The sequence below is a fragment of the Anser cygnoides genome, chromosome 1, assembly GCF_040182565.1.
Source record: "Anser cygnoides isolate HZ-2024a breed goose chromosome 1, Taihu_goose_T2T_genome, whole genome shotgun sequence".
Classification (NCBI taxonomy): domain Eukaryota; kingdom Metazoa; phylum Chordata; class Aves; order Anseriformes; family Anatidae; genus Anser; species Anser cygnoides.
The window spans coordinates 112,674,802-112,687,852 of NC_089873.1; the positions used below are offsets into that span (position 1 = coordinate 112,674,802).

Here is a 13,051-nt window from a genome sequence, read left to right on the forward strand (position 1 = left end):
AATTTACTGTTCAGGAATTTGGATTTGAAACACCAGCATAAAATGTTTTGGGGTCTCACACTGAAAGATATTAATAGCTGTTGCTTTCAGACATTAAGATGGTTCAGTGTAAGCTCTTACACTGAACATCATGCTTTATGGATCCAGATTCTAACATTAAAAAAATGGACATGAGAATTATAAAACTAAGAAGCAACAAAAATATTTCAGAATAAAGAAAAGACTATTTTAAGAGTGAACATTAAGTCATCTTTATGGAAAAGATGTGCATCCATATGCACTCACGCAGTATCGATTTGAGGTATTTTGAAAATGATCATTCACATTCTGATAACTTCTGAAGTACAGTATCAGTACGGGCTACAGCTGGCCCACATAGTTGTGACAGCAAAGCTGAATTTATTAATACGTTACTGTTGAAACTACTAGTAGCACTTGAACGTGAAAGCAAGAGTTTCTAATACCATTCACCTTTCTAAAACAAGTAGAAGAAGCCATAATGTCATTTATACCTTCATTATTAGCAGCATTTTCTGTCATTGGAGCAGCAGTACTAGTTCCTGCTGCCATATCCAGAAGGGGTTGAATGATCTCAATTTTAAAAACACCATTTTTCTGCCAAAGGTTCAGGACACGGACTATTTTACTCTGTCGAAACAAAAGCAGACATCAATGCTAAATACAGCTTTCCTAATTCACAAACTCCAAATTCATCTTTTTTTTTTTTTTTTAAACATTGAGAAGAAAGGATTGATCAGTATAGTAGTTCAACAGAATTGGGCACACCTTTTAAATAACCCTCTATGTTGTCACACAGGTCAGCAAGACCTTGCATATGGCAAAGATACAACCTGCCAACTTATTATCCCCTTGTACCATTTTTCTAAAGCTGTTCTGTCCCATCACAAAATCCAGGTTTGATAAACAGTAGAAGTAGTCACATCAGCCCCACCACCATTTCTTCACAGTCATAAAGGAGTGAAACAAACAACAAATGTTATGAGAAAGAAAATGAAGATGAGCTGGAAAAGCCCAGGGGAGAGAGGGGCAATTAGACCATAAAATACTAGAAGTTTCAAAGTTAGTGAAGACTGTTCAAAACTTTTTCTACTAACCCAACCAATTCTATGTTGGCACCAGAAAACTCATCTCTATCAGTATTCAAAAGATCAGGAAAGCGGGTGGAAAATTCTCTAACTGATCACTGAAGGAAGATTAAATTAGAACCTCTAACTGACAGCTGTTATTTTAAGCTTGCTCTTTTTTTTTTTTTTTAATAAACCTTAAGGAACAAGCTGGAAAGTAGCCTTTCCTTCTTTAGCCTAGCATTAAACAATAATACCTAACTAGATGTGCTGCTTCAGGTATAACATACAAACAGATAGAAATCAGAATAAATGTTATATTTAATCTTGGCATACCCATCCTTTTTATATACTTAGTCATCTGACTTACACATATACATTTTAAGTACTTCTCAGTTCTAATGCAGCTTCCAAGAATGAGTTGATTCTGTTCTTGTTTCAACAGTCAAATGCCTTACTGTGTTTCAGTTACATACACCCATGCAAATCCACTGGTACTGTCATAAGCTAAATGATTGAAGAATTTAACAAAATATTTCTACAATAGTATCAATTAAGACAGAAACTTGGAATGGCTATTTTTGTACAAGATTTTGGACTGAAGAATAGTTAAACTTCAAAACAGCAGCATTTTTGGCCTCGACTATTCTATCTCTCTGAAAGACTTGAAAATCCCACACTAATTTCAATCCCACACTAATCTTACAGAAAGGCTGTTAAAAATACAAATATCATTCTCTTTTGATATCAGCCATGGTTATTCTGCATCTACAGGTCATTTTTTGTTTAGGTTCTAGATATTCACGCATTAAGTTTCAGAGTATCAGGCTCAGTCTAAAGGTCTTCAGTGTCCATCCTAGAAAACAACAGAGTACCAAAAGATTTCAAAAGCTTAGTTAGGAAATTAGAAAAAAAAAGTCACTTAGAAAAAGAGTATTTTGCTCTTAGTGTTGCAGTGAGTAGGCAATTTTCTGCAAACCAACTGGCAACTCCTAAAATGCACTTATCTCGGAAGCCTTTTGAATGTGTTCCAACAGAGGGCATAAAAGCCATCTTCTGTTGGTAGCAACTGGGACCATCAAGAAATTAAGGATAAACTAAGAAAACTGAGGCCTTAAATAAGTCTTCACAATGGAGAGAAGCAATTAAATTCTCAAATGCGGGATCTGTCAAGACTGAAGAAATAAAGATAGTCATTTTCTTAGAAAAAGTCTAGGAGCAGAACCTTCACTTCCTACAACTCTGGCACTTCTGCAACACCTTTCTGTGGGAGACACCACCTTCCACACTAAGTTTTCCTGAAGAAACCTCAAGAAGAAAAGTTTTGGCATAGTCACACACACTCACACACTGTTCACGTGTCTGCATACACAGAGCAAAAGTGATGAACTTAGGCAAAATATTTACTTTTTGGTATAACTTAGAACTTCCATTTAACTATTACCATTGACAATCTTTCTTGTCATGTTTTACCATTATAATAAATAGTCACTACAAGGACATAGAGAACCACCGAATTAGCTTTTGTGTAAATGGAAATGTCACAAGAACACTTATCAATTCACAACAACACTTGAGAAATCATAGTTGTACCTTGTCTTCAGATGGACAGAGATACAAATACTGGAATGTGGCAGTAATATTTTTAGAGAATCTTGGCCCAAAGACATCCTTGTCCGTTCCAAACTGGTGACGAGACTGACGAACAATAGAGTCAATAACATACAATCCAGGGACTTTATATTCTGGTTTGCACTGAAAACAAAAAAAACGTCCTTTAGGCAGTGATACTCAGAAGACAGCATGCATTCACCTCAGTTCCCTACAAGGAGTCTACTCTTACTATATTAAGGCAGGGAAAAAAAACACATCAACACCATTACCATTTGTTTCTAAAACTACAGAGGCTTCAGCCTATGTAGATCATGGATGGTATAAAAGCAAACAGAATGATGAATTTCAAACTGACCACAGATTTAATGTTTATGGCAGCACCACCAAAAAAACCTGTTCTTTTGCAGATGTTATTTTTTTTTAAAAAATGAAAACAAGTATTTAAATAGATTCAACAGTAATAGTTATTAAAGACAACAAAAAGTGAACTGTAATACCAGGTTCATATACAAATTTCTACAAAAAGATATAGACTCTATTTTACAGTACTGAAAGAAGTTGGTATTGTGCATCATTAATGAGCCAAAATGACAAATAAGTAAGAAAAGGTTTAAGAATTTTAATCTAAAAAACCTTTTAATTTATATAACAATAACTTTCTACACAATGTAGTATTTTCATTAAGTTGGAGAAAGGGGCCACGAACATTTTTATAGAAACACAAGTTACAGTTGGGCGTGTATACAGAAGAGACTTGTGTATCATGCTTAGGTAGAATCCTTTTACTGCTTTACTTTTGTTGATAGAAATCGAGAAGGAAGAAAAAAATGCTTTTACATTTGGGACAGAGTAAAATACAGCTGCATAACTTGACGCAGCCTTCACCTTCCCTATCACTGCTTTTAAAGTATCTTTAGCTTGAAACAACAGATCTACTACTTTCCTGTACAGACCGTCACAATTGTGTTGTCAAGCTACCTTACACTCAAATGCACTGGACTTCTTCCATCAACTCTATGTTCTGGTATTTAATGCATCTTGCAGAACAGCAAGTTCTTCTCTTCCACAAATGAAAAGGTATTTTTCCTGTTCACTCAGAGGAACTTATGTTCAGCAGTATGCAAGTTTCCTTTTAGTGAATCATTACATTCTAGCCTGTTGTTTTACATGCCTACGCAAGTATAAAAATTGTATTTCCTAAAATATGTATTATCTTCACCAGTGAAAATCAGTTTCAAGTTCCATATTGCTAGTTTCCTCCCTAGTTGCTGATTGGAGAAGTTTTACAATACTTTTTTTCTTCCTCTTCCTAATGTAGTACAGAAAATTCAAATGAGGAGATTATATACTCAAAGAGATATCAAAATATATAAAACACTAAAAAAATTGATTGTTTCCGTCAATCCCTGAATAACAGTAGCCTTTTTGGCTATTTACCAGCATTATTAATCATATGTAGTAACAGACGCAGACAGGTTTGGTTTTTTTTATTACCTTTTTGATAAACTTCTCTACAATCTGGACAACGTGTTTGTAGAGCTGGAAAATAAATACATAAATTAATTTATCAACTACTTGACAGTGACACAATTTTAGAAGTATTTTAACTCTGTGCTTACTATTATTTAGGAAGGACTACAAAAACACTGAAGTCACATTTGAGAAAGAAGCATGTTAGAATTAATCAAGGTCTACAGCTAATGGGGAAAAAAATCACAGAACAGACAGACACAAGCCATCCTTTCTACAGAAGTGTTTCAACATGTACACAAAAGACATACTGCGTCTCAAGTACTACTGAGAACTTTCTCGATTTACTTTACAAGCGAGTTCAATATGTTTTAATATGTTACGACTCAGTTGCATGCTGCAACATTTAAAGCTTTATTACATAGAAATCATAACACTAGAGTGGGTGGCATTAAAAAGCAACGATTCAAAAAAATGAAGCTGTCATTATGCTACTAATCTAAAACCAGGAGATGATGTTCACCACCCACTTGTTTCTTAATGCCAGCTAGAATAAAACATCCATGAAGCTAAGACTGGGAAGTCTGGAGACGCGTTTACTTAGAAGTAAAACAACAACACATTGCTACTGTTATTGTTTTATTTTTAGGCTATTGTACCTTACCTTAATAGCTTTAATGGCAGCTTTTGTGATGAGAATCATTTTTGCTCGGGAAATAGGAGGTTTCATCTCCATCAATGAAAAGAGCTGAAGAGAAAAAGAAAACACAAACAAATATTAAAAATGTATTATGAAGTTTAAGCTGTTATCCAAAAAGACAACATTTCAGACAACTGATTGATTACAGATGTTCCACGTTACACATCACTGCAATGTTGGCTGGCCTTTGAAACAAAGAGACTACCAAGCAGATCTTTCTAGGCAATGTTCAAAGCTGTTTTCCTTGTGAAGTAGCCCACATTCAGCAATTTGCAAGATAAGGCTACTGTCAAAGTCCCACTTACGTCCAAAACCAGGTATCTGCTTATAGTATAGGAACCATTTTACAGAAGTAATATAAATCAATTAACTGCATCTTGATTTAAATTAGCCTGAACGTCTCCTTAAAAAATAGAAATGTTAGGATATCCTTACAGATAGCTAGACTGACATAATCCTATAATCTTAAAATAATTTGCATAAAAGTATGCCAACTTTCGTCCATCAAGGCATCAAATCAATGCTAAGTTTTCAAATTACCCTGTTATATATATATAGACATTGCAAATGTCTTTAACTGAGACACTTGGTTTGCTATGAACATCCCATATTATTATTAAAGTTAACTGCACCAACTGTTCTGTAGAATCCTCTGCACTGTTCTCCATACTAATGCTGCCCAGTGGAAAAGTTAGATCCTCAAGGACAAAGCTTTCAGAAGCGACTAGTCTTAATACAGACGGCAATTTGTGGCATTCTGTGAGCCAGATTTACAGAATAATCATATCCTAATTTCTTTAAGCATAGCCCAGGTACACTGTATCAAAAAGTTGTAATCCTACCAGAATTTAAGAACCCCAAGTGCTGTTCTGTTAAGAACAAAAAGGAATTTAAATCTAGTAATGCAGAATCCAGGTTATTTTTTTTCAAGTCTAAATTACTGAAAGCACATTCTATACTCAAAACAGATAGGATACAGGTAGGATATCCATCTCTTTAAATTTGAGTGTGACTCCAAGCTAAAAAACAAACTTCACATTCACAAGTGGCATCAGTGTGACTTGCATCTCACAGGAGGAAATTTTATTACAAAACAGTTTCACAAAGTTTTCAATCTTGGCATTGAGAAAAAAACACCACTTGGTCTTCCAGTGTTAACCATGATTCTGGAAGCAAGAACTAAATTTGCATTTCAGAAACTGAAAGAAACTAAAACCTGGATGTAGAACTGTCACAGCTGGTACCACAGAGAGCTGAGGAAAGAGCACCGTGTTCTCCCCAGGTCCCCAGCATCATCTCAATGGCATAATTCTCCTACTCTAATTTGCTGTGTGTAGAGCTTTTTAAGAGAACAGGGAAATAGGAGATTTTGGAAGGGCTGTTTTTCAATACCAGTCCTACAGTCAGGCACCCAGAAGCATGCACTGCACACACGACACCAAAATCCTGTGCACCTTTCACCATTTTCCAGCCTAGCCTACCTACTCTGGATCTACAGCGAACTCCATGTACTCCGTAAGCTGCTGTTGTAATTTCCCATCGTAAAAATAGCCGATTGCTGAAACTACACCATATGCTACACTAGGGTTTTATGGCGTATTGTGACTGCTTCTACTCTGCTCGTCTGCAGACCTGGAAGCACAATCCACGTTGGCGTGTAAGAACAGTTTTCTCCAATCTTCTTTCCCATCTTCCAGGCAGAAATAGAAGCCAGGATGTTCCAGTACTACTTTTTAACTCCTCCTTCCGAATCACACCTCATAGTTAGGTGCTCTCACCCCGTTAAATATTATTTTCTATTCTTCCCACGAACTTAATCTGTTATCTTAGCTGTGGCTTACTAAAGGCAGAAAGAATCCTCATATTGTCATGTTTTTTTGTAACACAAGGAACAGATCTTCAACATTTCCTACACAATCATTTCTACCTTGAATTTTTCCCCACAAATCATAGAAAAATGTTTTGCATTACATAAGTGATTTTGTTTATCACAATGAAATAAAGAAAAACTAAAGCCCTTGAATACTAGTCAAAAATGTAATAAATTGCCTGCCACAGAACAAAGTACAGAATAAAAATATCTTCATTTGACAGTGTAATGGAAAGCAAGAAGTCATTTATAAATCACTCTTGTTTTTCTACGAATTTAAAGGTTCAAGATATTTTTGAAGTGACCAACTTACGCAGATTTACCTGTTGTCTCAGTTAAGGAAAAAAAAGTAGGTATGTTTATGCAGAAGGCAAAAAAAAATTACTGCCAATTATTTGAAGGAAAGTAGATTGACAACTTATTAATTCATCAGTTCAAAAAGAAAGCTTTACACCAATAAAACAAAGAGTAAGCAAGAATATATGCATGTAAACTTTTAATTATATTCCTATTCCAAGAGATAGGAATGAAGAAAAATTGTCCTTCAAGAGAGTGGTAGCCAGATATCCTTTCCAACACCAACAACAAGTCAAAACCATGGCTTTTCGTTACGAATCTCCATAAAAGGCAAGCTCCAGTGCCAGAATATTTCATTTTAAAACCAGTCAAGCTGTAAGACACACTTCAGCTAACATCTCTGCTTGCTGACAAATCACAGTATGGCCAAATGCAATCTGTCTGATAAAAGACAGAAGGAGAGAGGTGTCTGAGTTTTAATTTCAATTCTGAATTATATTTTTCTATTGAATAAGTGCAAAGGCTCGTGATGAACAAAGCCAATGCTTACATTAAAGCAATGGAAAATCTGTTTCAAGATGCAATGAAAAACAAAATTAACAAAGAACCCAACACCCACAAACGGACCACCAGAAGGCTTGAAAAATGAGGTGGAGCAGGAGAAAAAGGAGCCAACATTTCAAGACCAGCACTCCGTATCCTTTCCCTTACGCACCAAGAAGCGACCAGCCCTGCAGAAAAAGGAGCCAGCCCCGTGTTCCAAGAACAAAGAAGCCAGTGTGAAAGCAGCACTTCAGCGCTCCTTCTTCAGGAACACCACAGGAGAGAACCAGGAAACTGGGAGAGCTCATAGCAGGACAGATGACAATAAACAAGTTGCAGAAAAGAGGGGAAAAAAGAAAAAAAAATGGTGTCTGAAAAGGTATCCCAAGAATGATGTTACAACTGGGGGAAAAAATGCAAGGAGCACAAAACTGCTAGAGGGCAGGAAGAAGGGAACCAGCTAGATGCAGTGAAGTAGCCAGGGAGGATGCAATAAACAACATGGTAGCTTCAAGAAGGCACTAATTAAAGAACATGAGAGGCTGGAACTGAGGCTAATAAGGCAGGAATAAACAGAAGCTTTGGAAGAACAGGACTGAGCAGATGACTGTAAATTGTTCATTTGCTGTTACAGACAGCACTCTGGGCAACAGCAACAAAAACACAGTAAAAGCAATGAGGTCAGTACATGCGGATATTTCCAGAGGGTACAGCCCAGGATGAACTACAGCTGAAACATCTATCAGATTAAGATGAAAATATTTTTATACGTAAACACACATACATACACACACGTTTGTATATATACTCTGCTCTCTCTTCACACACACAGCTAGCTTTTTGAATGGCACACCAAAACTTCCTTGCCTTTTGGATTTTCTTAAGATTTTAGAATACCAAATGAGTACTTTAAACCTGGTTTTTACTTAATTCTCACTATAACGGTTACATGTGTCAAAACGGTGTTGTAAAGAAGGGTAAACCTAAAATTTAACAGCCTTACTAGTTCCTTATGAATTTTCATTGTTAGAAAGGGAAATTGTTCAGTATTATGCCCATTCAGCTAGACTTAAATCCTTTTTCATACACATTCCCAGAACCAATGTATGCCAAAAAAAAGTCTATTTTCAGAGGAATCTTCTTCCAAGAGTACTGCAGTATCTAATTCCTCAAAGCGCACTATGATCAATTCAAGAAGCAACCTAGGTGCAAAAGCTTAGCTTTAAGAGCACTTCCGGCACGTTGCCTCCAATAGTAGAGCCTGTGACCTGCTCGGAAATGACTTGCTGCTCTCGCCACTGCATTCCTACCAACCATAACCGCATGTTTGGGGAAAAGAAAAAATGCTCGTAGTTGCTCCCTGCCTTCCTTCCCTGTATAGTGACACTGCTGGTTAAAGGAACAAGCAGAGGCTACTGCCCCTCAAACAGCTCACCTGGCAATCAGAAGTCAAATGGGTATCCCATTGCCAAGGATGGGGGGGGGGGGGGGGGGGGCACAACAGGGCAAGAGGTAGCACGGGAGACGAAATGAAGTGAAACCTTCTTTTAATGAACCCAAGGACTATTCAAGACTTGTACTTTTGTTTACTTTTGATAATTTCAGTACTTTAAGACGAATTGTATCCTGCCATCTGTGTGGATCTTTTCACACACAAGGGAAAAACAAGGTAGAATAACTAACAGAAAGACTTAGCCACAAAATGCTATCAAGATCATCATCAAAGGTCATTAAAAAACTTCACTGTTTCAGCTGAAACCATCCTACCTGTTGAAAGTAGTATGAAAAAATGCACGGTTGTTTTACACAAGCTCTGGCTTAGGATACAATTCAATTCAAGAATCTGTGAACATTTCTGGAATCTCCCTCTCTATAACTGACAGTCTGTGTGCTGTGGCAGCACGTTTTTTAAAGAACCATGTTTTTAAAGGGATCTTTTCTTTGTTGCTCTGTATCAACCCATGTACTACAAAAATAAAGGAAGTAATAAAGAACCTACTAAACTCAAACCACAATACAAAATACTCATTCAAGAATATTTCTGCATACTTTTCATAACAGTATGGATATACAGGACAAAATACCTCTAAAGCCAAGAGCCTCAAAGGGAGGAAAATCACCTCCTAGTTTTCAGAATAATAAATGCAACTAAATACCAAAAAAAGAGCCACTCCTTAAAGCTTAGCAGATAGTAAAAAAGTGATGACCTGTTCTGCACGTTATTTAAAGGGCAAGCTAGTAAACATCCCCCCAGATCAATGTAAAATGCAGAAGTACTGGAGAACATGTGGCAGAACCGAGCAAACTAACAGGGCCTTCCAACTCGAACTGTAGAACCCGCTCTGGTTCATATCGAAGGTGTAGGGTGAGGTGCAGTAGAAGTAGGTAATGGGAGAAGGCACAGTTTGATGACCTAGAGAATCACAGAATGGTTTGGGTTGGAAGAGACCTTAAAGACCATCTGATTCCAACCCCTCTGCTGTGGGCAGGGACACCTCCCATTTGATCAGGTTGCTCAAAATAGTTTAATTTAGTTTTCCAAAAACCAAATTACACATTTCTGCTATTCTACCATCAATGCCTTTTGAGGGTTTATTTTACACAGAAGCATGAGAAACTATGTTTTTTTAAACATAAGAGAGATGCTCTACTTGGAAGTTTGCCCACAGCCCTACCTTAGAACCCTAAAAAGACAGCACGTCTGGCACAGCGTATCTTATCAAGAAGAAAAAGATGAAATGCAGGAATACTATCGGCTTCACTTTATTACTGAGTTCATTACAAAAAAGGCAAAATCAGGCAGTGATGTGTGCATGCCAGAAGAGATTAACAGACGCCCAGAGAGATGGGAGGCCTTGCAGAAGGACCTAGACAGACTGGAGCACTGGACAATTGGCAACGGCATCAAGCTTGACAAAGGCAAATGCTGAGAGCTGCACCTGGGATGGAGAAGCGCTGGCCACAGGCACGGCCTGGGAGAGGAGTGGCTGGGGAGAGGCTCAGCAGAAAAGGGACCTGGGGGTGCTGGTCGACAGCTGGCTCAGCGTGAGCCAACAGTGTGCCCGGGGAGCCAGGAGGGCAAACTGCATTTTGGGGTGTGTTACACACAGCACAGCCAGCCAGTCAAAAGGGGTGATTCTCCCGCTATATTTAGTGTTGGTGCAGCCTCACCTTGAATACTCTGTGCCATTCTGGGCTCCACAATATAAAAAGGATGTTAAGGTCCTTGAAAGCATCCAGAGGAGGGCAACGAAGCCGGCAGAAGGGCTGGCAGGCACGTCCTGTGAGGAGGGGCTGAGGACACTGGGGTTGTCCAGCCTGGAGGAGACTGAGAGGCGGCCTCATTGCTCTGCAACTCCCTGAGGAGGGGAAGTGGAGAGGGAGCTGCCGGCCTCTGCTCCTGGTCACCGATGGCAGGACACGCGGGAACGGCACAAAGCTGCTCCAGGGGAGGCTCAGGCTGGACATGAGGAAACACTTCTTTACCATGAGGGTGGTCAAACACTGGAACGGGCTGCCTAGAGGGGTGGCTGATGCCCCCATGCCTGTCAGTGTTCAAGAGGCATTTGGGCAATGCCCTCAGTAACGTGCTTTAACTTTTGGCTAGCCCTGGAGCAGGCAGGCAGTTGGACTAGATTGTCGTTGTAGGTCCCCTCCAACTGAATCATTCTATTCTACTCTATCCTAATACAAACAGCCAGAGAAAAGAAACAGCTCATACATTTCCCAAAACCGAAACTACTAGGAAAGAAGTGAAACAGTGTCATCCTGTGAGACTTACCCCATTGGCACAGAAGGAAAAAAAAAAAAATCAGGCTTACAATCTTTGTTGTGTTTTGAGCTTGATGCCTGATCTTAAGTCTGTTTATCTGTTTTAAGCACCAGCTAACATATTAGGAAGGTAAATACCTTTTAAGTAATGCTGACTTCTCTGGCTTTGCTCTCCCGGTTAAGTCTCTTTGCTATAAAGAGATCTATTTACAAATATGGAGGTACGGCTCAGTTTTATATACTCACTAAATAAAACCCACAGAAAAGGAACAGGAGACATAACCTACTGAAAAAAATGCAGTGTTTAGTGGATATCAAGCACTCGGGTCATTGTTGAAATATTCTCACTCGAACTTCCTTCTCCAATTTTAACACAGGAGTCTAACACGCCCTCAACAATTTTAGCAAGTCTCACGTGTCCAAGAACATTTCTTTAAGCAGGCTTCACACACACATATGATACAGTCATTACTCTGCATATTATTACTCTGTATATTCACTTGTTATTTTTTGAAATGCATTTATGCATTTAGAAACCACACAAGACAGACAAATGGCAAGTCACTTACACATATATAGTATAGTTATTTGTTCATGTACTTAGAGAGAAACGGATGGTAGAAGACATGACTACCAAGCACAGACAGCACAATAACAGTAATGGTGCTTTGTTAACAAAATCATTCATGACCAGATCTTTAAGAGGTCAGATGTTTAAAAAAAATACACATGGGTCCAAAAAAAAAATGGTTAAACACATTTTCCTTCCCCTATAAAACTCATTGCTTCCTTTCCTCCTAAGGTCTCACCCAGTTCTTCCTTGAGCTGCTAAGAAAAGGAAGATAACAATGTCTACCAAACTTCTGTTCCTACGCTATGTCTCAGAGGATCAATGTAAGTTTTAAATTCTTAACCATCAGCTGTGAAGCATACCAAGTATTAGGTGTCACAGAAGATCAGAGATCACCATAACATTCACGGCAGCCAGCCTATATTCTTTGGAAAATAAAGTGAGATTTAAATTTGATCAGATATGAACCCCAGCAAAAAGAATACTCAATCCACTAAGCTATTTCTACAGCCCAGAAAGACTATTCACAAATTCAGAATCACTGGGGAGAAAAATCTTGACCAAAATAAACAAAAAAAAACACAGTCAAATGGAGATGACAGCAGAAAAGCACACAGACAAGAACTTTATTTTCTACACAAACGTTTTTGAAACTTATCTGCCTCTTTGGGTCAGTGCTATGTTCACTAGTCCGGCCTGTCTCCTGAGAAGCTTTTCATCTCATTTCTTCTCTTTCCAAGAATTTCCAATAGGACATCACAGCTTTCCATATTCTTGGAAACGGTTTAGTCCAGAAGAAACAGACACAGATCTTTCACTATCAGAATGACGATGATACTTCAACTAATGGGATGCAGTCATAAAAGCAACAAAGCAGCTTCTGTCCCCAAAGAGCTGCACACTACTTCTGCAATGATTCCAGTCTCCGTCACCCACTAAAGAAGGACTAAATTCTGCCTAAAACTCTAGAAGCACTCTCTTATCCTTCTTGTCCTCTACACCATCCAAACATCATTTGAAGGGCTGCTTGAGCAACTCTCCCAGGACACGTGGGAGACAACGCTCACTTAAAAATACACTCTGCAGCACCTTCTAGAATATAGGATATATTTTAGTCAGCTGCAACAGGC

At 38.3% G+C, this 13,051-nt stretch overlaps 1 protein-coding gene across 2 annotated transcripts in view; it reads right to left on the reverse strand.

The window, feature by feature from the left end:
• Positions 1 to 13,051, reverse strand: part of SCAF4 (SR-related CTD associated factor 4) — a 46,849-nt gene that overhangs the window by 29,645 nt on the left and 4,153 nt on the right. For both annotated transcript variants that reach the window (XM_048071451.2, XM_048071452.2), the window contains exons 2-5: positions 4,834 to 4,917; positions 4,194 to 4,238; positions 2,679 to 2,840; positions 513 to 648 (exon numbers count right to left, since the gene is read on the reverse strand). In XM_048071451.2, coding sequence (XP_047927408.2) covers positions 513 to 648; positions 2,679 to 2,840; positions 4,194 to 4,238; positions 4,834 to 4,917 — 427 coding nt within the window. The remainder of the gene's footprint in view (positions 1 to 512; positions 649 to 2,678; positions 2,841 to 4,193; positions 4,239 to 4,833; positions 4,918 to 13,051) is intronic.